Below are 24,396 nucleotides of genomic sequence, written 5' to 3'. Positions count from 1 at the left end.
TGGTGACCACCTCCTTCTTTCCATAACGTGGGCCAAACTCAATAAAATATTGATTAAGGAACATGTCCACTTGATAGCCCAGATCAATAGCATCTTCGACCCTTAAAACTACAGGGGATAGCTGGCAGACGTGACTGTCAGGCATGCAGATTACTGCAGGTTTATTGTGTATTTTGATGTGAGAAATGACTCGCCTGGCATTAGTAAGTAATCTGAAAACCTCTTGGGATGTAACAGAGAAAAATCGCATTATATTCTCATAACCTATGCACTGATATAAAAAAGATAAGAACGCAAAATGGATGGATGCATTTAATGGATATATATATATATATATATATATATATATAAATATCAGGCTTCCAAAAAAAAGACTGTGGAAAATAATAGCATAGGTTAATATACACAGCATGCTTACTATTATATATTGTATATGATATATTATTGTGGAGGACAACCACATAGATATGAGGGGGGTGTCTGGTCTTATGTTAATTACATTCCTGGTTCAAATGCATATTGAATTTTTGAGTTAGCCACATTTGCATTTTGAATGTTACAATCATTATCATCAGCTGGGCCCAAGCATTTTAATGATTCACACTATTATCTATCATCCAACATGCACACACGCTCATGCTCACATCATCCCCATTCTCAGTCCAAAGCAGTGAAACCAAGCCAGGGCTGCTGTCCAGTGTGGTGAGATTTCAAAGGCCAAGCAGGAAAATCAATTAATTGGTTTCAGATAAACCGTTAAACATGATCATCGCTTGTTATCAGGATTCAGGATATTTATATCTTTATGGATTGCATTGACAATGTTCACCATACATTCCTTCCCACTGAGACAAATATAATGTTAATGTACAAAAAACAAGACATATAAAATTGGCAGATGGTTACTTAAAGGACAGGTCCACTATTTAGAAATATATGGTGTCCATTACATTTCTTATTCCTACTAAAGCTTGTTGTTTTTTTTCACCTATGGATTTAAATGCAGAATTTTGTTTTAGTAGTGCCTGCCTGTTACACACCTTTGGCAGATTTCCAACAGTTGCGAAATGGATCCCTACACTACTGGCAAATGCTTACCACAATTTGGATAAGCATGTATCATTTTTGCATTGATGTTCAGTGTGACCATACTTTATGTAGACCTAAACTTTGTGTCAGCTTTAGATTCATGGATCCTCAAATCGAATGCTTAACAGCTTAACAGCAATCCCAGTGTAAAGAGTACTAATCTGTAATCAATTAAATCTGCAAATAGAGAATAGAGAGACATGGACAACTGAAGTAACTCACCCCAAGAATGACAGTGTCATCGCCTTGAAACGTTGGGATGAACTTATCTCCACGGATGATTTCAGACTGGTTCAATGGGCGAAAACGACACAACACCTTTATGTTGCATTCTGTGTTAGCTTCAGCCATCGTTAAGAATTAGACAGAGCTTCCAAAAGCAGAGAGGGGGGCTGGTTGAAAGCTTTAGCAGTCCTCCTTGTCTTCTGGGCTGCGTTGCATAGACAGAAAGCAGGAGCTATTCCAACATGCAGATGTATCCCATTAATGGCAGCATTTAGAAGAACAGACACATTTTGAGTTTAAAAGAGTCTACCACATAATAGATAAAATGCATCTAAAACAGGCTGCACCCAATAGAGGGAGTTTGCCAGTTTGAAACGCACTTCAGCCAAATTTGGATTCAGTTCAATGTCCAAAAAGAAAGAGTTGTAATTGGTAGTATATTCCGAGCAGGAGCTGGTGCTGGCTGCGACTGCATGGGTAGCAGGGTTTGCTGGGCATGCCTTGCATCAATGACAGACGGCACGCTCGTCTCCCATTGGGGACGGGGCGTGGCTAAACTGGCTACTCGCATCAGCACCACTGAAGTGCTGGAACCGGGAACCATCGACTGAGAAGTCTTGTTCTAAGCTCTTTAGCCCCACCACGTGTCTTCATTTGTTAACAATATATGACAAAACCAACGCAAAGGTACCAAATTTTTAAGTAGAATGTCAGCATTTAATTTATAATAAGCGTTTTAACGAAAAATGGTTGGTTGAATAAAGACGGGATTCCTTAAAGAGGAAATGTTCTCGAAAATAGATAAAGTAGCCGTTAAATTCGTTTTGGACAACTGCGATCTGCGGCTCTGTATTGGGAGCGCTTGGTTCTGTGTTCCTAATCTCCCGCCGGAGTGCGGAGTACTGTATCTCTGGTAGGAACGTAGACCCGCCCCTCACAGTAGCGCTGCGCATGTCTGAAGTGTGTACGCTGTCAAACCGAGTGAATGACCACATCAGCCAGCTAGCACTAGCATCCCCGGCGGACAGACTGCTAGCACTCAGCCCAAACGTTTTTGTTTGAAACCGTTCCTATATCGTCGATATCGTTTCATAAACTGCTTACTTGTGAGACAGCGGGCATTGCTTTTGCATTTCACAAATAATGGCTGATCCCAAATACGCCAATTTGCCAGGCATCGTAAGTTGCAAAGATAATCTGTGTTCTTTAAAGCTAGCATTAGCTCGCTATTGCCACCGAGTTGTGTTATCCTTCTGGCATGTACACCTTCATTGTTTCAAGTTGATGGATGCTTATGGCGTGGTTTTATTCAACTATAACTAGGTGACAGTCGTCTTGTCAATGTGAGGCACGGCATTGGCCGTTTTATATTGAGTAAATGCAGAAATGAAGTGTTTCTGAATGGGCCGGGGCGTTGGCCAGGATGGAAAGCTAACGTCGCCTGTCATTCTGATGTTAATGTGTTTTGTTTTAACAGGCTTTTAACGAGCCAGATGTGTACGAAACCGGAGACCTTCCAGAAGATGACCAGGCACAGTTTGAGTCGGTAAATAACCCATACGATATTAATAAATTAAAAACTCCTCTCGTGATCAGCTGTAATACGGCTGCTCGTAATCCAACGGTTTTAATTGTGACTAATACTCATATCTTCTGTAATCCATCCTAAAATTACACAGTGGTATTCTAATGTCTTGCATCTAGAGTGCTTTAATATATAACTACAGTCAACAACATACTAACTTGGATATGTGTATATATTTCCCCTGTGAGGCAAATTCAATAGCAAGGTTTGTGTGCATATACATAAATGCTAGTAATGACATTTGGTCGATATGAGATGTAATTGCACTGCCCTTGAAGTGCATTCTGTTTCTTTGTTAATGCACGTTTCAAATTATAAACAGTGTACCGACAAACAAAGCGAAAGCTAATTGGCTATTTTCCTTCACTTGCATTCATGTGTCTACCGCGGTCTTTGTTTTGACTGCTACCCCTCCTGGAAACCTAGCTTGTGCAAGTAAGACTAAGATCTCGCAGTATTTTCTTTGCATGGGTTATGGTTAAAAAAAATCAACATTTTGGTATATATGAGTTGGATGAATTGGGAATAGATTGATTTGAGCTTCCATTACACACTGTAAGAGTATGTCATTAAGCCCGCTGCCTCTGATTACTCTTATTTTTCAAATTTAATCACATTTTGTCTTGTTTTTATTTCAATGGACAATGGTTTTTGCAACCTCTTTGACTAACCCCGTGCTCCACTGAAAAGTCTGCGTCACCATCAGCGTCATCACAACCCCCCCCCCTTACATGTGCTCCACAGGAAGCTTGACGAAACGTTTGTTAATACATTGAAAACAATTGTGCAAAGAATTATGTCAGCATTCATAAGGTAATGTTCTGAGTTGACTGCGCTGCAAAAATCTTGGCGGAGCCGTCGGTTGCACTGTGTCTGGTTTCTGTGGAGCACATTCCGTTGATTATTATGACAGGGTGCCCCAGCCAAATGACAAAGTTGAAGGAGACGCATCTCTGATGGCTTCAGTGGAGCAGTAACACGTAGAATGTGGGATGCTGAGCGACTTGCTACACATCCCCTTCTCCCTAGATAACCTATATCTATATAACCTTTACTTCAACCAACCTTTCCCTTTGCATAACTTGACTAACCTTTGCTTAATTAATATTAACGCTAATGCTTGTTTGTGGTACAGAGTCTTTTATATTTTCATAATTCACAAAGATCTATACAGAATACAAGTGTTCCTGCAACTGCCCCTCTACACTCCCCTTAACCCATTTCCCCACCTCTTGGTGTTGTATATAATCAAAAACCAATCACGCATCACCCCTGGACATCATGGTGTGAACAAGCCAATAATGCCATTCCACCGTCACCCAGGATAGTTCTTAATAACACTCCAGTGGGTCAATATGCTATTCAACGGACAGCGAGCCACGGCTGCTAGTTTGGTTGCATTGACCGTCCCTGAGGAGAGGAAAGAACCAAGGAGCAAATGTGCTAATTTAAGGATACAAGCGGCAGGCGCTCTCCAAACACACTGGCTTCTTTCTTATCTCCTCCGACCTCGAGCTACAGCTCCCGTTTTGTGCGCTGCATGTGATAACCACATTAATCTGTGTTGTTTCTCTCCCTCTCCATCTCTCCCTCTTTCCTTCTCTCTCTCTCTCTCTCTCTCCATTCTTCCTTTTGATTCCTCTAACTCTCTTTGGAAATCCAAGGAGCTGGTAAGAGTCTTGTTAGCCTCCCTCCCTCCCCCCCCTCCCATCTTCTCCCTCGCCCAAAAGTTTTGGTCCAGCTGTCTTGCGTGTGCATGGCCGTTAGGTGTGTCTTGTTGTGTCTGTTTCTTAGCTATCGTTTCAAATTTCTTTCTTTGTGTCGTTGGCATTTTAATCCTCAACTTTATTTTGTCCTGATTGCAGTTGATCACCTAGACTGTGTGATCTAAAATGATCCCCAATTGTAGCCAAATGTGCTCCTCGAAGTCACTAACCAATGAGTCGTCCCTTTTAGTAAAGAGAGCTGCTTCCCGTCTAGGGCCGGCTTGTTAATTTCATATTTGTTAGTGATATATATTTAACCATAGAAAATGTGTTCTTTGTGAACTACACCTAGGCATAATCCCTTATTTAATAGTCTTCTCCTCCTCGTTTAAACTCTTAGTTTTGATGATTGTTGTCTGCTGGGATCATGTTTTCAAATGGTAATTATTACTGCAGCATGTGAAGCTACTGCTGACATTTGGGATAAATGTCTCCAATACCCTTTCATGTCTGATGCTGGGATCTTATCATTCAAAAACACAACCATGGAAATGAGGTGCTGCATATCTTACAAATCATAGTACAGGGATTGATGACGTCCAAATTTGTCCTTTCAATTTCCCAGCATGCCATTCATATTTCACACCCTGATTTTCTGTCTAGCGGTTCTGAGTTGTATCAGCCAAGTTTCCCCACAGAGACTCACCGCTTTCTGCCTCTCGATTCCTTGATTCCCTGACTTTATTGGTTAACTCTGTCTGTCTGACAGGAGGAGCTGTGCAGTGACAGCGTGGAGAGGATCGTGGTCAACCCCAACGCCGCGTTCGACAAGTTCAAAGACAAGCACATCAGCACCAAAGGACTCGGTCAGTGTGTGTCTGAAAGGGCCACCATTCAGGCCTTTTAGGAGCTGGGCTATATATTACCTCTGTACAATGGTATACATACTACGTCAGGCCTTTATAATGCATAAAAACGTCAGATCGTAATGCATTTTTTTTATAGAGCGTATCTTATGAACTCAAAATGCCAAGACGCTCTGTCAATTGATTTTTTTAATAGTTATGTTATTCCGTCTTTGAATTTTCTTCTTTTTATTTTGCCAGACTTCTCAGACAGAATCAGTCGGAGCAAAAGGGTGGGCTACGAGTCAGGAGAATATGAGATTGTAAGTACTTTCCACGCCCTGTAATCACATGGTCTCAAATGATTGGTTGTAAAAGAACAGCTCCTTCTTGTGTCATTCCAATTGGGAAAGGAACATTATTTTTATTCCCTTCATTATTTCCTTTTTGTGTTGCATGCTCAATGCCTCACTTGGGAATGTTACACAAAGCTGTATGGTAACATGTCAAGAGATTCTGATGGTGTGTGTGTGTGTGTGTGTGTGTGTGTGTGTGTGTGTGTGTGTGTGTGTGTGTGTGTGTGTGTGCGTGTGCGTGTAGCTGGGAGAAGGCAGTGGAGTGAAGGAGACGCCTCAGCAGAAATACCAGCGGCTGGTGAACGAAATCCAGGAACTCACTCAGGAGGTGGACACCATCCAGGTCAACACACACACACACACACGCCATCAAAGTATCGTATTTGATCGTATTCTAATAATTTTTATCAAAAATCACATTTGTAGGTAGAATGTTGATCTACAATTTCAAACCCTCTTTAAAATATCTAGATACCTGGTCCTCCCCAATAGGCCAGGATATTGGCACCATTATCCCCTCCCCAACCCAAAACTGATATACTGAAAATCGTACGTGTCACAGTCCAGAGGAGGTCACCATTCCCCGCCCAACAGTCTCTGTTGCACCCGACCTAAAGAATGGGTCATCCTCTGCTCCTCCAGGCCACCACCAAGGATAGCAGCACGGAGGAGCGCCTCAACCCGGTGGCGCTGGCCCAGCAGGTGGGGCAGCTCAAGCAGCAGCTGGTCTCGGCACATCTGGACTCCCTGCTGGGACCCCAGGCCCACATCAACCTGGCCGACCCCGACGGTGCGCTTGCCAGGTAAGGAGAGAGGAAAGGCAAACTGGTTTTGAGATGGTCTCCGCCCACTATCAGCCTTTGTTCCCCGTCTAGCACAAGGTACACCCCAGCCTGCCCTCGTATTTGTCAGGGAGTTGGGGGGGGGGGGGGGGGGGGGGGGGGGGGGGGACTTTGCGGCCGGAGTACTGTGCAATAGCACGCATTCAACCTACAGAGGGCGCCTTGAGTCCATATTTACATTGTATCCTACGTTTGTATTTAACCCACTCCCTAAATTTGTATCTAAAATAAGTTGTTGAATATTATCGTGCCAGTGTTAGGGTCTGGGTTTTTTCCTCTTTAAGGGGAGACGAGTTGTAAAATGCTGAGCAGTGGTAATTGTCGGTGGAGCCGTGGGAACACTTAGGCTCTGCGAAAGGAAAGCGCTGAGGAGCTCGTAATGGCGCCGCGTTGGGTGATCAAATGTAAGTAGTGATCAGCAGGAAGGGGAGGGGCGGGCAGGTACGGAGAACGCGATCGCGCGTACGGCGAGCGGAGGACGGCGCCGCCTCGCGGTAGCCATCCGTGCCCAACGCCGCGTCCTCGTGTCACCCCACCCCCTCCACCACCAGGCGTCTGCTGACCCAGCTGGAGACGGTGAAAGCGGGCCGTGGCGGCGGGGCCACCGGGGAGGGCAAGACGGCGGGAGCCAAGGTGCCGGACGGAGCCGTGCTCTACGAGCTCCACAGCCGGCCCGAGCAGGAGAAGTTCAACGATACCGCCAAGGTGAGGAGGAGGAGGAGGAGGATGATAAGAGAGAGGCCGGTGCACACAGCACCAGGGGAATGTCTGTAACAACGGCAGTACTGTTCGGCAGCATTGTCTGTGAGATCATGAACAGATATGAGGAGGATCTGTGGCAGACTCCGTGTCTCTGGTGTCTGGCGGGAGGGGGGGGTGGTTTTGTGTTGTGTTGTGGTGTGGTGTGGTGGGGGATACTAACCATGCGTGTCTCGTTTTCATCCCTGCAGATGGCAGAGCTGGAGAAGCGCCTAGCGGAGCTTGAGATGGCTGTCGGCTCAGGATCAGACAAACAGGTACACGCACACACACACACACACGCGCACAGACAAGTGTAAGCCCTGTATTGTTTCCCTGTCGTTTAAAATACACAAGTGCACAGATTTGGTTGTGTGTTTTTTCCCCCCTCTGCATCGCATGACTAAAAACCATAAGCAGATGTTGGAATATGAATGGCGTGTTATTGTGTGGGTTGGTTTTTTTGCAGGGCCCCCTGAGTGCTGGGATACAGGGAGCCAGTTTGATGGTGAGTCCGCAGACAGAATGCTGCATGGTTACACCATCTACAGGCGACATAACACTTCCTTTTAGTGTTATTTTTGATCTATCACCTACAATCTCGGTCATTAATCAAAGTACAGATCAATGGCAGCCAGTTTGCTTACCTTTGCAGATGCTCAAGTAGGAGAAGACCAAGAAGATAAAAAAAAAAGTTTTGCTAAGTTTTGACACTGCAGGTTTGTCTTTTAGTGATGGCCCTTTCCAGTTGGGCTAATGTGTGTGTGTGTGTGTGTGTGTGTGTGTGTGTGTGTGTGTGTGTGTGTGTGTGTGTGTGTGTGTGTGTGTGTGTGTGTGTGTTAGGACACCATGGAGTTGCTGCAGGCAAGAGTCAATGCCCTGGACTCATCCACTCTGGATCAAGTTGAAGCCAGATTGCAGGTAGCATAACCACCTTCAATCTAAAGTTATCCATTTGCAATATTTTGTGCATAACTCCCACAGAAGAGAAGTTATAATTGCACTTTCAACTGTACTTTCCAACCAAGTCTCTAAAATAAGTGATGACGGTATAACTTTTGTTCCAAATGATATTCACGCAGAGTGTCCTTGGGAAGATGAATGAAATTGCAAAGCACAAGACAGCCATTGAGGACGCTGATACGCAAAACAAAGTAGGTACCCATTTGAGATTTCAACATTATTATTTTTGACATTGCCAGAATTATTTGAAAAGTGGGCTTCACGTAATCCTGAAACAGGGTGTTTTTGATGGTGGCTTTTAGTAGTGAACAGTAAAATCACCAGTCAGATCCTCTTGATTATAAATGTTAGGATGTCTTACTTACAAAGTTAGTTACACACTATCAGAAGCACATCATCCTGAAGGACACTGACCGATGGATAAGGATAGTAGAAAAGTGGCTTCCTTTGGGTTCGCTGACTATTTGGCGTCGTCTCCCTCACCGTCCCTCTCGTCCTGCCCCCGTCAGGTGTCGCAGCTGTACGACGTGGTGCAGAAGTGGGACGGCATGGCCACCTCCATACCGCAGGTGGTGCAACGGTTGGTGGCTGTCAAGGAGCTGCATGAGCAAGGTACTGTTACAAGACCAGCTATTGGCTACACCCCACCACGTAACCAGGGCAACGTCTGAGACCTCCGTTAGGAGTAACATTTGTCCACAATGGCACTAGCACTATTTTAATGTAGCCAGGAGAGAGGCTTACGATGGTTTAAGCACCCAGGCTGGTATTGTTCAGTCTGAACCAAACCGCTTGCTTAAAGTTGTTTTAAGTCTGGGGCAGTGTTGCTGGCAAAGCAACCCTTTTTTTGTAAGCACCCTTTAAATTCAGATCCAATAGGCAGTTGACAGGTGTGTCACATTAACGCTGATAAACAGCAGGTGACCGGTTGATAGTATCAACCAATCAGAGGTTTTGCATGCAGTAGCGTGCATAACAATGTGTTTAACTTGGAGAGGGAGTCATCTGATTTAACCAAACTACTAAGTGATGTTTGGGCCTTGTTTTTTCTTCAGGAGACCCTGCAATTCTGCAAATTTCGGCTTGGAAGCAAATGTAATGTTGCAGAGGAGAGATTTGCATCTCAAATCTCAAAACGGAAAGGGTGGCAGAGGCACAAAATATGAAGAATAAAGCACACACAGGATTTGAAACGGATAAAGGGATCAGCCAGAACAGTGCCCATTCGACTTTTAAATAAAGGCTGGAAATAAAAAGTGGAAAGAAAGAAGAAAAAAGAAAGTAGATTTGAGATGGTGCTGGTTTTATCTTTGGAATAAGAGGAGCACAAAGACACTGTGCACATTCCCACTATTTAATATCTCGGTCATGAATGCACACGTCTCTCATTAATAGATGTATTGATAACGCCCGCTAGATGAAAGGGCTCATTTGTCATGCCCTGTGTCTATTGGTTCCAGTCTGTCACAGCGTTCATATAATGTGCCTCGCTGGATGGGTTTAGCTGAAATTATTATTTCTGGAGTCCTGTGTCGTCTGGCAGCACACTGATTAACGCAAAAAGAAAATGCATTAGCCCACGAAGGAAGACGTATTCATCATTGTACCATAATTCATATTTGTCACACTCCTCCCCCTATACTCCCACTTTTTTTCTTTTGTATGATGCAAACCGATACAAAGATCAAACTGCTCTTTGTTTCGTCGTTGTTGCATGATGAATGAGCCTTGCCGTGGTGGCGGCTGCGTGATGATGTACTCACCTGGTCCCCCTGGTTGTCCTACAGCCATGCAGTTCGGCCAGCTGCTGACCCACCTGGACACCACCCAGCAGATGATCAACAACTCTTTGAAGGACAACGGCACGCTGCTCACTCAGGTACACAGGACCGGCTCCTGGCTCACCACACAGGCTCGTCCAGCACATAGGACGACGGGCTGTGTGGCATTGTGCTGGTTGGAGTTTAAAGTGCAGTGGTTATTACGGTCATAATAAATGGGACCTTTGACCCACCAGGGTTATTAGAATATATTTGCATAAATATAAAGCGGCACCACTATCAAAAACAATTTCAGGAATATATATATTTTTGGGTATTTAGTATTTTTGGGAGAAAATACTTCCTGAATATAATTGATGTTCCGAAACAATTAAACTGCACAGAATGAAAGGAACTTAGTTAATGTTGTGTTGATTGACGACCGCTTGCACCATTGCGCAATTGCGATTCGTTTGAGAAGGAGAACGAGGGCGGAGCTGAGTCTGACCGACTCAGCTGAGAACCGTGCATTCCATGATTCACTGCTACCGGAAACGCGACTGAACGAACAAACGATTCTGAACCTTTATTCTTGGCGAACTGACCGACGCGAACTAAATCAAGGAAACAAATCCTGAAATCCGTCACTAATAAACACATATGTTTCTGGCTTCCCAGGAATTCTTTGCCTCTCCTAATTCTTTGTAGCCTTCATCTCTCTTCTGCGCCTTGCATCGCTCTTTCTAATGCCCTTTTCATTCTTTGCACGTCTCCACCGACCCCCCCAGCCCCCCTCTACTCATCCACATTGTGCCTATCTTTTTCTATTCCGTTTCTGCTCATTCTGTTTCCTTTTAAAAAAAAGAAAATTAGGAAAAAAGAAATGTCCCAATAATCTCTCACACACACACACGCACACACTTGAGTGCCCTTTTGTATGTATTAAATGTATGTATAATCTTTTTGCTCCGCGGTCCCAGGTGCAGCAGACCATGACGGAGAACCTGAAGGCGGTTGAGGAGAACTTTTCTTCCCTGGACGACAGGATGAAGAAGCTCTCCAAATAGAGGAGGAGGAGGTGGAGGTTGAAAACGGTTCCGGATGGGGAGGGATGGAGTGGGGAGTTGAGGCAGGGGTGGGCCCTCGGTCTCTTTAGCTCTCTGCCTTATTTTGCTACGCAGATCAACACTTAAGATGGATATCAGACCAAATGTTTTCTCTCTGCTCTCGCACCGACTTTTCTCTTTCATAATTCAAATCATCCGAATTCGCCTTGAAAATGCTCCGTTTTTTGTGTCCACCCTATCCAAGTCACTGATTGCACTTCTCTGTTTATCATTGAGTTTTAGACTGGACTGGTTTGTTTTTACTAATATGACAGGTAAATCCACTACAAATTCGTCCAGTCCCAGTTTATCTGAGCATATGGAACACACACTGAGGTTAAATGAGTATCAGCATCCAGCAACGGCACCTGAAAAATGACAGATGTACGTTCTGAGCTGGGCTCAATATCTGGATCCATTATCTTGGAGTAAGAGCAGGAGCACATGGATGCGTCCTGTGTGTGTGATGTCAAGTCATTGATAGGCAAGCTTGTAAATATGCCTGTGTACCTTTTTTCTTTATTCCTTGTGCTCAGTCGCTTGTAACTATTATAATTATTATGACTGAGCTCAGAATGCCACACAAACATTTTAATCGCATTCTCGTCTTCGCCTACAAACAGGACTGTATTGTTCATCTGCTGAAAAATTAAAATAAATGACTCCCAAGCTTGACTGATATTGTTTTTTAAAGAACCTGAATGAAACAATGTTAGAAGCAAAATATCTTATGAATATACGGAAACCGAAGATTTGTTTTTGATAATCAACTGACGCTGGTTAGTATTTTGATACACATATATGATCGACCAATATAAGCATATGATTAAGTAAAAGCTGCACGGCCTAACATACCACTTATTTTGTCAGGCATGCAAACTAGTCACCTTTCTGCGAAATTCGCCGTTTTTTTAACAAAATTGGCCACTAGTGTGATTCGTGGAGATCCATTGAGAAAACATTGGGGGTGGCGGGTCTACAGTCTGACGAAAACGAGACGATAAAACTACGACGAAATCTTTTGACACTTTCGTCAACGAATAAAAACGAGAAGAAAATGTAAGCGGGATGATTTGGGAAGCAATCCAATCAGAACTAAGCTCTTTATGTGGGGAAGTACTGATCGTCCCGCCCGGCAGGTCAACTAGCAGGCACTTGCTGCGTCGCAACCAAGTGTCCCTTTGTAAACAGTTTGGCGCAACAATCACCGGTTAAAACACAACCAACTTGAAGTCATTGGTAGACGAGTCATCCCAAAAGTCACGCAAAGCTAAGCATCCTTAAACAGTTTTTTCTTTCAAGCTAATGTTATGTGTGTTTTTCGCTAAAATTGGAATACAATACAAGCTGAAAGAAACCACCGCTGTCCTGTAACGGTACCGGAGCTCTGTGCTGTCGACACCACAGCGGGGCACAGAAACACAGGATTCACTGTGGTTTCTGTGACATGATAAACACTAAAAATGAATACTAATGTTTTATAAAGAAAGCTATCTTAGTGGGAAAGCCACAGATATCCACGGTTACATACAGTAATGTTCTTATGACGGGAGAAAGGAGCAGAAATATAGTATAGAGACAACTTGGAGCTGTGTGTGCGCGTATGTTTGAGTGAGAGACGGGAGTAAATGAGAGACAGAAAAATTGGACCCCCTCCATTCTACCTCACAGGTACAGAAGGCCTCCGACAAGGATGGGCCACTGAGTGCAAATAAAGCTAGTGCATCCCAGAACAACAACAGACCAAGGAGGACGCGAAAAAAATAAAAATAAAAATAATAAATAAAAAATAAACTCTGGGGAGTTAAAAAAAAAAATTCTATAAAAAAAATTTGACCTGCGCATCTTTTTTTTTGGACCTGCGCGCGCATCTTTTTTTTTTACCTGCGCGCATGTCCAAAAAAAAGATGTGCGCAGGTCCAAAAAAAAAGATGCTCGCAGGTCCAAAAAAAAAGATGCTCACGCAGGTCAATTTTTTTTATTATTATTTTTTTTATATAATTTTTCTTTAATTAATTTTTTATATATAATTTTTTTATATAACTTTTTTTCATAGAATTTTCACCTTTCGCCGTATATATATAAATTATATATATTAAAAAAATATATATTTTTTCATATAATTTTTTTTTATATATATAATTTATATATATATATATATATATATAATTTATATATATATATATATATATATATATATAAATATATAATTTATAATTAATTTATATATATATATTATATTATTATATATATATATATATTTATATATATATATATATATATATTTATATTATATATATTTTTTTTTTGGACCTGCGCATCTTTTTTTTTGGACCTGCGCGCAAAAAAAAAAGATGCGCGCAGGTAAAAAAAAAAAGATGCGCGCGCAGGTCCAAATATATATCATACCTTGGTTCAGGTATGATTTATATATATATATATATAAGTATGATATATATATATATATATATATATATATATATATATATATATATATATCATACCTGCAAACTAGTCACCTTTCGCCGTTTTCAACTCAAAATAGATCATTTACGTGAATCGTGTAGATCCAAAGAGTTTTTGGGAGAGAAACGACGGCTGACCGACCAACCAATCAACCAACCATACTGTATAATAACCAGGGGTGCCCATAACTGGTACGAAAGTACGCATGCGCGCCCATAATCAGCGATGCGTAACGTCACTTGTGCCACTACAGCGCCTTTGCGTAACTCACCGTCAGGTCATCAAAACAAAACTACACGTGTATCTTGTACTACTTCTGCGTCTCCCCACCTGCAAAAAAAAAGGCAACACGGAGCCGGAGCGCTGTGTGCACCTCTGTGTGCACAGCGCGCACACTGGAGAACTGTGCAAAATCAGCTGATCGCAATATCCGTCACTGTGAGACATCCTATCGCTCCGTGGCAGTGACGGACTGGACCCCCCCGTCAACAATCCTGCCCGACTACACTCTCCCCCCCCCCCTTATCATTAATTAATTAATTAATCGCCTTTATTATTATCAAAACGACGCTACGTGTGGAGTTCGTACCGAACACCATCTCCTGGTATTCAAATGAGTAACTCACTAAAAAAGTTATGTGCACCCCTGATAATGAGCGAGAAACAAGTTTGCTATCTTCACAATAAAAAAATCTTTGGCCAAATGACTCCACGTTCCACGTTCCATGTTCCACGACCACCAATCGCTATCAAGATATACCACAGCGCGCGTTTCTTTCCCCATCGTTCCAGTCCTGGAGTGGACTGCTCAGTCGTAACTGACCAGTTTATGGGTTAATAAATGTGCCATTTTTACTATAAGAAAATGTTGTCTTTTCCCTTTATTTTCTTCTGGGAGTACACCAGAATGCTTAATTTACATGTTAAAATAGCACAATTTGGCTGGGGGGGATGCCCCCAGACCCCCCTACAACGGTTTAGTTTGTCACCTTTTTCAACCCTTATGAGTTTGCAGGTATGTTTTGTAGAAGAGCATGCAATTTTCGAGTAAGTTACTGATCATGCTGCATTCAATTAAGGGCAAATAATGGGCTAATACGGACAAAGCAATAGGCCAATTCTTAACATTAGTCTCAAATAATACTGATATAATGGTTTGAAAGCAATGTATGATTGATTGACTGATTGCATCATGACGTTTGCTGGGATAAGAAAGGTGTTCTTTTTTTTTTATAAATGACTGTAGTACTTATTTGTGACGTTAGATGGCAGCACGGGCCTTTTTAAGAATGGCCATTACATAAATACACGTTGGTCAAGATGGTATTCAAGCAGTTGTCCGTCTCTCGTCTGTAAATGAAAGGAACACAAAGCCAAAAGTTGTCCCCAGAGTTATGCTTTGTACACAATGTAGTATGCTTCTTTTAAATCAATTCAAATGTAAATAATAGTAAATTAACTAAAACATAACATTTATACAACACTCCAGATCTAACAAATGTCTGTTTGAATAAGTAACCAAGGTTGAAGTAAATTTACATATCTCAGTATCTACTCTAAATACCTTCCTGGGTGATTCCATACGGCGCTACAGTAGTGTTATTACGGTTACATTTGAGTGAGAGGGCGCCACAAATGACAGCTGCTGACAATGCGGAAGTCTGCCCATGCAGTTCATCCAAGTCTGTATTTATGTCGGACAAACTTAGGTCCGAAAACAAAATCTCAATCCTTCAAGAATCAATCAAGAATAATGTACAATATATGTATACATTACATTGTACATTATGTCCTTTACTCTGATATTTATAACATTCTGGCACATTTGTCCAAACGTGTATAATCAACGAAAGGGAATCATGAAAGGCCAAATGGTGAAAAAACTAATAGCAAAGAAAGCCCACGGCCAATATGCAAACTGTTTGCAAATGCCAGTCAGAAGCACAGCAGGACGAAAAGCATTAGCGACAAAGACACTGGGCCGGTGAGGCAGAGTCTTGTGCTTCAGATTAGTCATCTGGGTGCACCTAAACCCTGGAACAAGTATTCCACGAGAGCAAGGCATTAAGCCAAGTCTGCCCTTACGGTCCGCGTAACAATGTGACGCCTTGTGTCCTTCCATCCATTGAGGCCCTTGGGACTGTCACCAGTTCACTTGGCTGTGACCTCTGTTGAGAAAGAAGAAAAAGAGCACCTTTGGTCGTGTCGTGTCTGGGTCCCGGTTCTCTTCCAGACTAGACAACAACAACCACCACCGGCATTGTGAGGACAGTACGGCTGGGGTGTGGTTTTTTTTTTGGGGGGGGGGGGGGGGGGGGGTGGGGCCGTAGCTGGATGATAAATCATGAACGGGGAGGAGGGGGGGGTGACAGATTGGGAGATGGGGGTGGAGGGGTGGGGTTGTGGGGGTCTGTACCCCGGACACCATTAGAGAGGAATGCCCCAGATGAGCCGCGAGACATTGGGTGTACTGTACCGTCGTGTGCTTCTATTTTGGGGAGCGGATACTTCTGGCCCAACCCCCCATCTGTCCGGCCACACCAGTCTACAGCAGCAGCAGCAGCAGCGAGCCACAGTGGCGGCGCTGCAGGTCTGGCTCAGACATGTTACACAGATATACGCCGCTGCATAAACTAATGAAGGAGCCCCGGGGGAAGTTGAGGAGCGGAACACGAGGACACTCCTTCAGCCATTGTCGTGTAGTTGGATAGCCTCTGATGTGGTGCAAAAATATGATAACGCTTGTGACGATCATTTCAAAACAAAAGGCCATAGTTCTGCAGTTACTATGGAAAAAAATGGAATTAAAAGAAAACCAACAAACCTTATTAGTGAGAGATTGGAGGTACAATACGGATGCCGAACACAATGTTCTATGAGATACTACTGCCAATAACAACAATAATAACGACAATAGGCCTAACTTCTCATATTGAGTATTATAATAAATACTCATCGTCATCATAATCACATCAAAGAAGAAGACATTGATAATGGAATCGAGGACTTTAGGTTATTTAGTGGCATCTATAGACAAGACGGAAAGGAAAATAAGGTGTGTGTGTGTGTGTGTGTGTGTGTGTGTGTGTGTGTCATCTCATCCTGTCAGGTTGTGCTGCTGGTGGTGTGGGTGTGGGGCAGGTGTGGAAGAGGTAGGGAGCCGGGGGGATGGTGGGGGGGGGGAGAGAGACGGGGGACGAGAAGGAGGAAGTTGTGGTAGGCGGCAGACGTACGGTTGTGGGGCAGAACAAAAAGCGAGGAACGAATGGGAGAAGGGGAAAGGGAGGGTAATGAAGGAGGCTTACACCACTAACAAGATTGACCGGAATGTCTCCTAAATCCACCAAACACCCAAGTAATGCCCTGACAACAACAACTGCACCATCTCCAAAAACAACAACCACCACCACCACCACAACAACAACAACAACAACAAGAGACACAACAAAGTGGGCAGTGAGACAAGAGGATAACTAATTCAATCAATGCTACAGCCTACCATGGGCCTACACCCCCGCGCTGTGAACGCCATAGAGTCCGTCACCCCACCCTTTGAAAATATGTGTCTTTGTCTGCTGTTTATCTTTTTTGCTGAATTGACTGGAGGGGGAACATGGATTTGGCAACGTTGTGTACGGCAACGGAACAAAGAAGTACGACAGACAAGAACAAATGTTGACAAGGTATCAATACATGGCCTCAAAAGCTACAGGATAGGAATGATTTGAAGCCAAGTAGCCGATATATCTCGCTGAGCTCCTCAGTGCGACGGGCTGCCAGCTGTTTGGCCGGCTGAGGCCCCTTCCAGTGCGTCTCCTCTCTCCTGCAGGAGAACTTAGGGGTACCGGTCCATGGAAAAGAAAAGGAGATACAAGCGGAAAAGGGGGTAAACTATTGCGCTATCCTCACCCGGTGGCCACGAGAACAGCTGTATGGGTCGTGGAACGCGGGGTGGGTGGGGGGGGGGCGGGGCTGGGGGGGGTGGAGGGTGGGGGGGGGTTTCCGACAGCTGTGGTATGCAGGGAGGGGTGGCTGGGGATAAGGGGGTGCAGCCCTGACCAAGGGCACGCTGCAGACGGAGCGACTGAGAGAGAGCATTTCTCTGTGGAAATTCCCCAGACGTTTTTTTTTTTTTTTAATGAATAAAAAATAAATAAATGAAAAAACGGGGCTATACTGCACAACTGAATTGGGAGGGAGCGAGACATAGACATACACACAGACTACATACTGAGTGATTATCTTGTTTTTACACAGCTGATGTTATTAGTCTAGCCTATATTTAGGGAACAGGTGATTAGGGCTACAGCAGACATGTGCTTGTTATTGTTCATTGAAAATAACATAGAAAGTGGTACAGATGAATAATGTATGTAAACAAACAGCTCGGTTGAGAATTTTCTTCCATTGGCTTGTTGTTGGAAAGTCTTAATTAAGGACATCAATTAGAGAACAAAAGGAAACACTAGACATCATAATTATAACCTAATAGGGGGAAGGGAAAAACACAAGTCGACGGCAACCCAGATTCTGGGGATGTAAACAGTGCTTTGTAATGAATACAACAGCACAGACGCCCGGACCAACAAAATAAACAGACGGGCGGGAGGGAGACGGGGAAAGTATGCTGAACTACTCAGCAACAGCCACTCAAAGTGTGACGTGTTAATGGTGCTTCCTCCTGCGCCTTAACCCGGGTCCTAGAGACAGTATTTGAGGTTTCTATTCGCTAGTTGCGCTGTTGCTATGCTGTGCATGTTGAGCCGTGCGCGCGCTGCACCATGAATTAAAAACAGTTGTGTGCTGAGTTTGAGATTAAGGCGGGATAGTCAATGAGGTCAAGCACGTGTGTCCATACTGATTAGAGAATATAAACTTTATGTTTTTAAAAAAGATGCCGTTTGTTTAATAAAATGACAACAATGTTATAATCAGAATGCGTTTATAAAGTGATCGTTGATAAAGACAAAAAAAATTATCACTATCAGACAAGACAATTGACGATAAGTTTTGATCCCAGACTAATTCGATTCGGATTTACATTTCATCATAAACACTGAGTCTTATTCAGTTGAATTGATAACGAAGCATCAAACAGCGGATCTGGAGAGCGTGATGATGGAACACACCCAGCTCCCCCACTCGCGCGAGCCACGCGCTGTAGGGTTGTTTTGATATCTCGCCCCGCGCATCGGAGCGCGCGGTATGAAATGCTCAACAAATACCTGCATATCGCAGGCATGTGTAGTAGTAGTAGTAGTGAGACAACGTCGAATTATTTCTGATTAAAATTGCAATTGTAATCAGAAATAATGCCTGTCAATTATGGAGTTTCATTTTATGTTTTTCAACAAAAGGTGACTGCTTGCGTTGATAGTGCATTTAAAATGTTACACTTTAGGAAGACACATACTCAGCTCATGATGTCAAAACAATAATAAAAATATACAGGGTTGTTATAAAATGGAAAAAAAACGTTTTTTTCGTCCTTATTCTTTATTTTTACAAACATAACCCAAATCCTAAATAAAGCAAATTGTGCTTCCGTTAAATTTCTTCGACATAATAGGCTATGATAACCTTGCATACAAGTATATTTTTAGATTTTTTTGTTAGAGCCAACAGTGTTTAATAAAACATGTTCTGATTCTGCTGGTGTTATCCCCGACTAGAAATTGGTTGCCAAGCATTGCATCATTCCTTTCATGTGACTCCCATACGCCCCAAATTCGTCCTGGCCGTCTTCTGACTGCATCACATTTACAGATCACACAAACTATAGAGCCGAGAACAACCAGCGCGGCCAATAAGCTCCGCCTGCCTCCCGGAGAAAATGATTCCTATTCGATGTCACCAAGCAAAACCTCGCGCAGAGACTCCTGTGATTGGCTGGCTGGCCCGTCTTTCTGCAGTCAGCGTTAATGGTCTTTGTTAGGTTGTGATAAACTGCCTTCCCACCGAGTTCGGTTGGCCTTTCCTTTATATAAAGCGCACCGGGATTTTCAGAAGAATCACATTCAGCCATCAAGACTGAACAATGGTTAACATGAGCTATCACCCATTTTTACTAAAATACCTATACTATCCTAATCCGAGAGAGTCGAGAAGACGAACAAATAAAAGAAAAAGGGTAAGTGAAAACAAATATTCATGTTTGCTTTGCGATTGCTGTTTTTTTTTGGTCTAACGTTACTTTATGATCCGCAGCTTCAAGTGTGCTTCCTTACTTTTTTGGCAAAAGTGCATGTTTTGGAAACTTTACCATGACAACTCAGTGGACAACAGGAGAAAAACAATGTCATCAACTTAAACGATGGAGGGTTTTAAGGATTACTTAGAGACGCTCACTGCGGAGGGGCATGGCCATGCCATGACACCGCAGAAGTTTTGACAGTTCATCTGTCACACACATGAACTTTAGCCCAGTGTTTTGTGGATTCCTAAAGTCAGCGTAGACGATCTGTTATTTTCATCCCGTTTGACATGACAACTAATCAGATAGAATAAATGTAACTTGTGTTCCGCCTCTGAGTGTTTTTCTTCTTGGTAGGCGTCCTTTTGTTTCACCCATTCCTCTACTCGTCTTGGTTCCATGACGTAATCCTCTGGTCCTGGCTCTCAGGCTGAAACCCAAGTCCATTGAAATCCACAAAAAAATCGAATTGGCCTACATATCTAGAACAATATGATTGGATATACGTTTGATGTGCATTTATGAAGTCTTTAAGTATTAGTGTGAGAATGCTGACATCTGATATCCACAGTTAATCTGAACATATCTGACCACATGGAACATGACCACATGGCATTAGAATAAGGGTAGTTTTAACTCTTAATATAAAAATTAAAAAAACTGACAAATAATGGCAGCTACTCATCATAACGTGTCACATACTGTAAAATATGATATTGTTATTATAGTAAAATAAACTAAAGCATTTACCAAACGTTGTTTTCGTGGACTGTAGGCCTACAGCTCATCACGCGTTGACTTTTGTGCATTTTATATTTGTCAATATATCAACAAATCAACGATTTAAAAGTAGTAGTCATGGAAGGAAAATATTTTAATTCATTTATGCCTCTTGAGACTTGTTTATCGATTCGACGATTTATGGAGCATAAAGCAGGGGGCGCCGTCGGCCCGAGTTCTTTGTATGAACGGACAGGGGGAAAAAAACAATCTGGAACTCATGTTATTTTAATCCCGTATACCTTATTTCCAAGATTTATAAAATACATATTCCAATCAAATGCTGAACTGTCAATCGTATGTACCTATTTATAGACACACATTTTTAGTGTATCTGTGTAAATCAATTTATTCTGAAATATCAGCACATTTCCCACTCAGACACATCCACATATCCAATGTGTTGCTAACCACTGATGCATTTTCTTTCCCCTTAGATTCATTGGGACACGTTATCTTCAACAACAAATTGGCAGACTTGATTAAGCGAGGCTTACTCAAGGTGATACTCTTAATTTCTTATTTAATTCTAGGTGATTCAAACAGGAAACGTAAACCGTTTTGTTTTCATTGTTAGTTTTTTATCTTCATATTTATTCGATTGATTTAATTGTGCAATACCATTATGTGTACAGCTAGTGTCACTAGTTTGCCCTTTTGGATTTTAAATTGATCACACATTAAACCACACTTTTGCCTCAATTACATTTTTAATAGACCAATCTACGAAATAGTCCCTTTCAAAACGAGAGCAAAACACCCCATCCCCTACACCTTCACAAATACAAAAAAAAAGTAAATAAGGCGGAGCAAAATTTCCCTCCAACTAACCTGCCCTCCCATTCGTCACTCTCTCCTCCCCCCCTCCCCTCCCCCCCCTCTTTTTTTGGGGGTCCGCTCCTCCCTGCAGGTCCAGTGAGTGCCGCGTGGCCGAGTATCTGTACGTTGAGCTGAGACTGACTGCTGCTGAGGTGCGACATGACAGCCGAGTGGCTCCACCTTTCGCCGCCGTACCCCCCCGGCGTGGGCCCGCTGTGTGGTGCAGAGTTGGAGGCGTGGTACGAGGACCTGCAGGACATCCTGGGCTCCGACGCGGGCGGGGCCAAGCTGGCACGCTCTGCCCCGCAGTACGCCGAGGTCAGTAGTCTGGTCGCCCGCCGCCGCCATCGACACCGACACCACCGACACCACCACCACCTCCGCCACCACAGGCACCACCGACACCACCGCCACCCATGGCTTTTGTCTACCGCGTAGGATTTTAGAATCGCATGTGCTTTCATTTGGCTCCATGTGATTTGTTTAACCGTAGGATGTCGCTACGCATTGTTTCAACGGATTTCGATTTCATTGATCATTTAATTATTTTTTTTGATTATTTTATTTAATTTTTTCCAGATTTGTTTTTCTTTTATTCTCGTTTTTATTTTAATTTTTTTTTTTTTTTTTAATCGTTTCCGTTTTGCCGCGTCTCACCTCGTGTCCCGGGTGTTCTCTGTTCCCTACAGAAGGAGCCAGAGTTCCTGGATGTCCTGGAGAGCTGCTCCCTCACCTGGCTGACGGACGGAGGCCAGACGTGGGCCGAGGGCGTCCAGCGCGTCACCGAGGAGATCCACACCGCCCAGCCCCTCCACCACGGCTCCACATCCTCGTCCTCCTCCTCCTCCTCGTCCTCCTCCACCTCCTCCGCCCCCTGCCTGAGCCCGGCCGCGGAGGAGAGGCGGTCGGGCAGCGGCGGCGGCGGCGGCGAGGAGGGCCGGCGAGGCGGGGACAGCGACCTGCTCCCCCCGGAGTTCTTCGAGCTGCTGAGCGAGGGCGGGGTGGGGATGGTGGACTCAAGCGGCGCGGTGGTCGGCAGTGGCTACCACCATCACCACCACCACCACCACCACCACCACCTCAACGACCACCAACACCTCCACCAGCATCAACACCCCGCCAGCCAGACCCACGCCCAGCGCCCCGCCTCGCCGTCGGCCAGCGAGGACGAGCATCCGTGCGTCCCGGCCTCCCCCTCCTGCTCCTCTTCCTGCGGCGACAACGACGACGACTCCTCGTCGTCGTCGCCGCCCCAGTCCCCGGCGCCCAACGGTTCCGCCCCTTCCTCGCCGGCCCCCTCCCCGTCGGCCTACACGCCGTCCGCCGTGGCCCCTCAGCGTCTGGGAAAGCGCCGGAGGAGCAGCAGCAGCGGCGGCGGTGGCGGCGGCGGCGGCGGCGACCGGAGTGGCGGCGCCCCCAACAACGCCTACGTCTCCTCCTCGTCCTCCTCCAGTCCCCGCTTCTTCTCCTCCTCCTCGTCTTCCGGTACGACCAACAACAACAACAACAACAACATCAACCACAACAACAACATCTCCTCCTCCTCCTCGTCCTCCTCGCCGTCCTCGGCCGCGGCCAAGAAGAGCCGGAAGGAGCGCGAGCAGGAGAACGAGAGGAAGGTGCAGGAGCTGACGGAGCAGAACGAGAGGCTGAAGGCGGAGATCGACCGCCTGGGCGAGGAGGTGCAGAGGACGCGCCGCGCGCTGATAGAGCGGCTGGTCAACACCAGGAAGTGATGCGTTGGGTAGGGGGAAGGGGGGGGGGGCGAGGCGCTTGGCCAAGGTAGGCCAGGTTCCGGATCCGGGGATCGGGCGGGAAGACGGTGGCGGGGCGGTGGCAGGGTTGTCTTTGAAATGCATCTGTCGACGTTGACGAAGGTAGAAACCAAAGACTTGTTTGATTTTTTTTTTTTTTTTTTCGAAATGAAGGTAACCAGAGATAGTGATATTAGGAAAGAATGATGAAAGTGGTCGAGGGAAGAGGGCTGCAGCGGCATTGCGGCAAATGCAGGGAGAGAGAGAGAGAGAGACAGAGAGAGAGAGAGAGGTAAAGACTGCATGCAAGGAAACGAGAGGTTAAACTTCTTGGAAGGGAATACCATGCAATGCTTCTGATAAGTGCATTTAGATTGTGGGAAAAAAAAAAAAGAATACAATCAATTTCCAATTGAAGCATTGCAAAATTCAGCACGGTGCAAAAGCCTTAGTGTCTTGTATGTGAGCAAAGGAACGGAAGTTGAGGTTAGATGAATAGAGGACGTAGAGAATGCATTTCATTTCCACCATCTTGCAATAAATTGTAATTCATTGGTAAAGGGCTACAATCTGGCTCAAAGAGATTACTTTCCCCATAATTATGAGAATTAAAAGGAGCTCAGGAAAAGTTGAAGTACTCAGTGAAGGCGTTTTTTTTGTGGAAGATAAATTACTTATTTACTTTTTTTTAGCAACCCTGTGTGTGTGTGTGTGTGTGTGTGTGTGTGTGTGTGTGTGTGTGTGTGTGTGTGTGTGTGTGTGTGTGTGTGTGTGTGTGTGTGTGTGTGTGTGTGTGTGTGTGTGTGTGTGTGTGTGTGTGTGTGTGTGTGTATTGCATTTTATTTGAGTAGGAACCAGCTATACTTTCTATGCTGACATTTTTCTATACAATTATTAGTATAATTCCTGTGCATTACTCAATCCCGATTTACTATTTTTATATAATCTTGTATTATATCTAATTGTAATGTAACACGCTGTAATAACGATATCCAATGTACCTATTCCTTGTAGTCACTAAGATGGTGAACTGCAGCCTTACTTGCATGGTGTTTTATATTGACTTCTTATGTCTTTTACCATTGCCAAGTTTGGTTTCATGTAATATTTTCATTTGCAATAAAAACAATTCAATTGTTATATTTTAGTGTTGTGTGATACTTTATGGA

General features: G+C 44.1%; 3 protein-coding genes across 3 annotated transcripts in view; 2 read left to right on the top strand and 1 right to left on the bottom strand.

The window, feature by feature from the left end:
• Positions 1-1,440, bottom strand: part of kif5ab (kinesin family member 5A, b) — a gene marked incomplete at both ends in the record, with an annotated part of 55,860 nt that extends 54,420 nt beyond the window's left edge. The window contains one exon of the mRNA XM_084463436.1: positions 1,312-1,440. Coding sequence (XP_084319562.1) covers positions 1,312-1,440 — 129 coding nt within the window. The remainder of the gene's footprint in view (positions 1-1,311) is intronic.
• An 871-nt stretch (positions 1,441-2,311) lies between these two features.
• dctn2 (dynactin 2 (p50)) lies at positions 2,312-11,890 on the top strand. Its single transcript, XM_084463922.1, has 14 exons — positions 2,312-2,493; positions 2,792-2,860; positions 5,375-5,471; positions 5,712-5,773; positions 6,051-6,149; positions 6,449-6,609; positions 7,200-7,353; positions 7,599-7,664; positions 7,856-7,894; positions 8,230-8,307; positions 8,469-8,540; positions 8,859-8,961; positions 10,137-10,228; positions 11,090-11,890. Exons 1-14 carry the CDS (start codon positions 2,458-2,460, stop codon positions 11,174-11,176), a joined length of 1,215 nt encoding a protein of 404 aa, XP_084320048.1. The 5' UTR covers positions 2,312-2,457; the 3' UTR covers positions 11,177-11,890.
• Positions 11,891-19,679: 7,789 nt separating this feature from the next.
• On the top strand, positions 19,680-24,367 carry ddit3 (DNA-damage-inducible transcript 3). The gene is made up of 4 exons (XM_084464257.1): positions 19,680-19,811; positions 21,092-21,156; positions 21,565-21,791; positions 22,163-24,367. Exons 3-4 carry the CDS (start codon positions 21,633-21,635, stop codon positions 23,207-23,209), a joined length of 1,206 nt encoding a protein of 401 aa, XP_084320383.1. The 5' UTR covers positions 19,680-19,811; positions 21,092-21,156; positions 21,565-21,632; the 3' UTR covers positions 23,210-24,367.
• The last annotated feature ends 29 nt before the right edge of the window (positions 24,368-24,396 follow it).

Source organism: Micromesistius poutassou, assembly GCF_964030765.1.
Source record: "Micromesistius poutassou genome assembly, chromosome: 2".
Lineage (NCBI taxonomy): Eukaryota > Metazoa > Chordata > Actinopteri > Gadiformes > Gadidae > Micromesistius > Micromesistius poutassou.
This window is presented reverse-complemented; position numbering and strand designations above follow the sequence as displayed.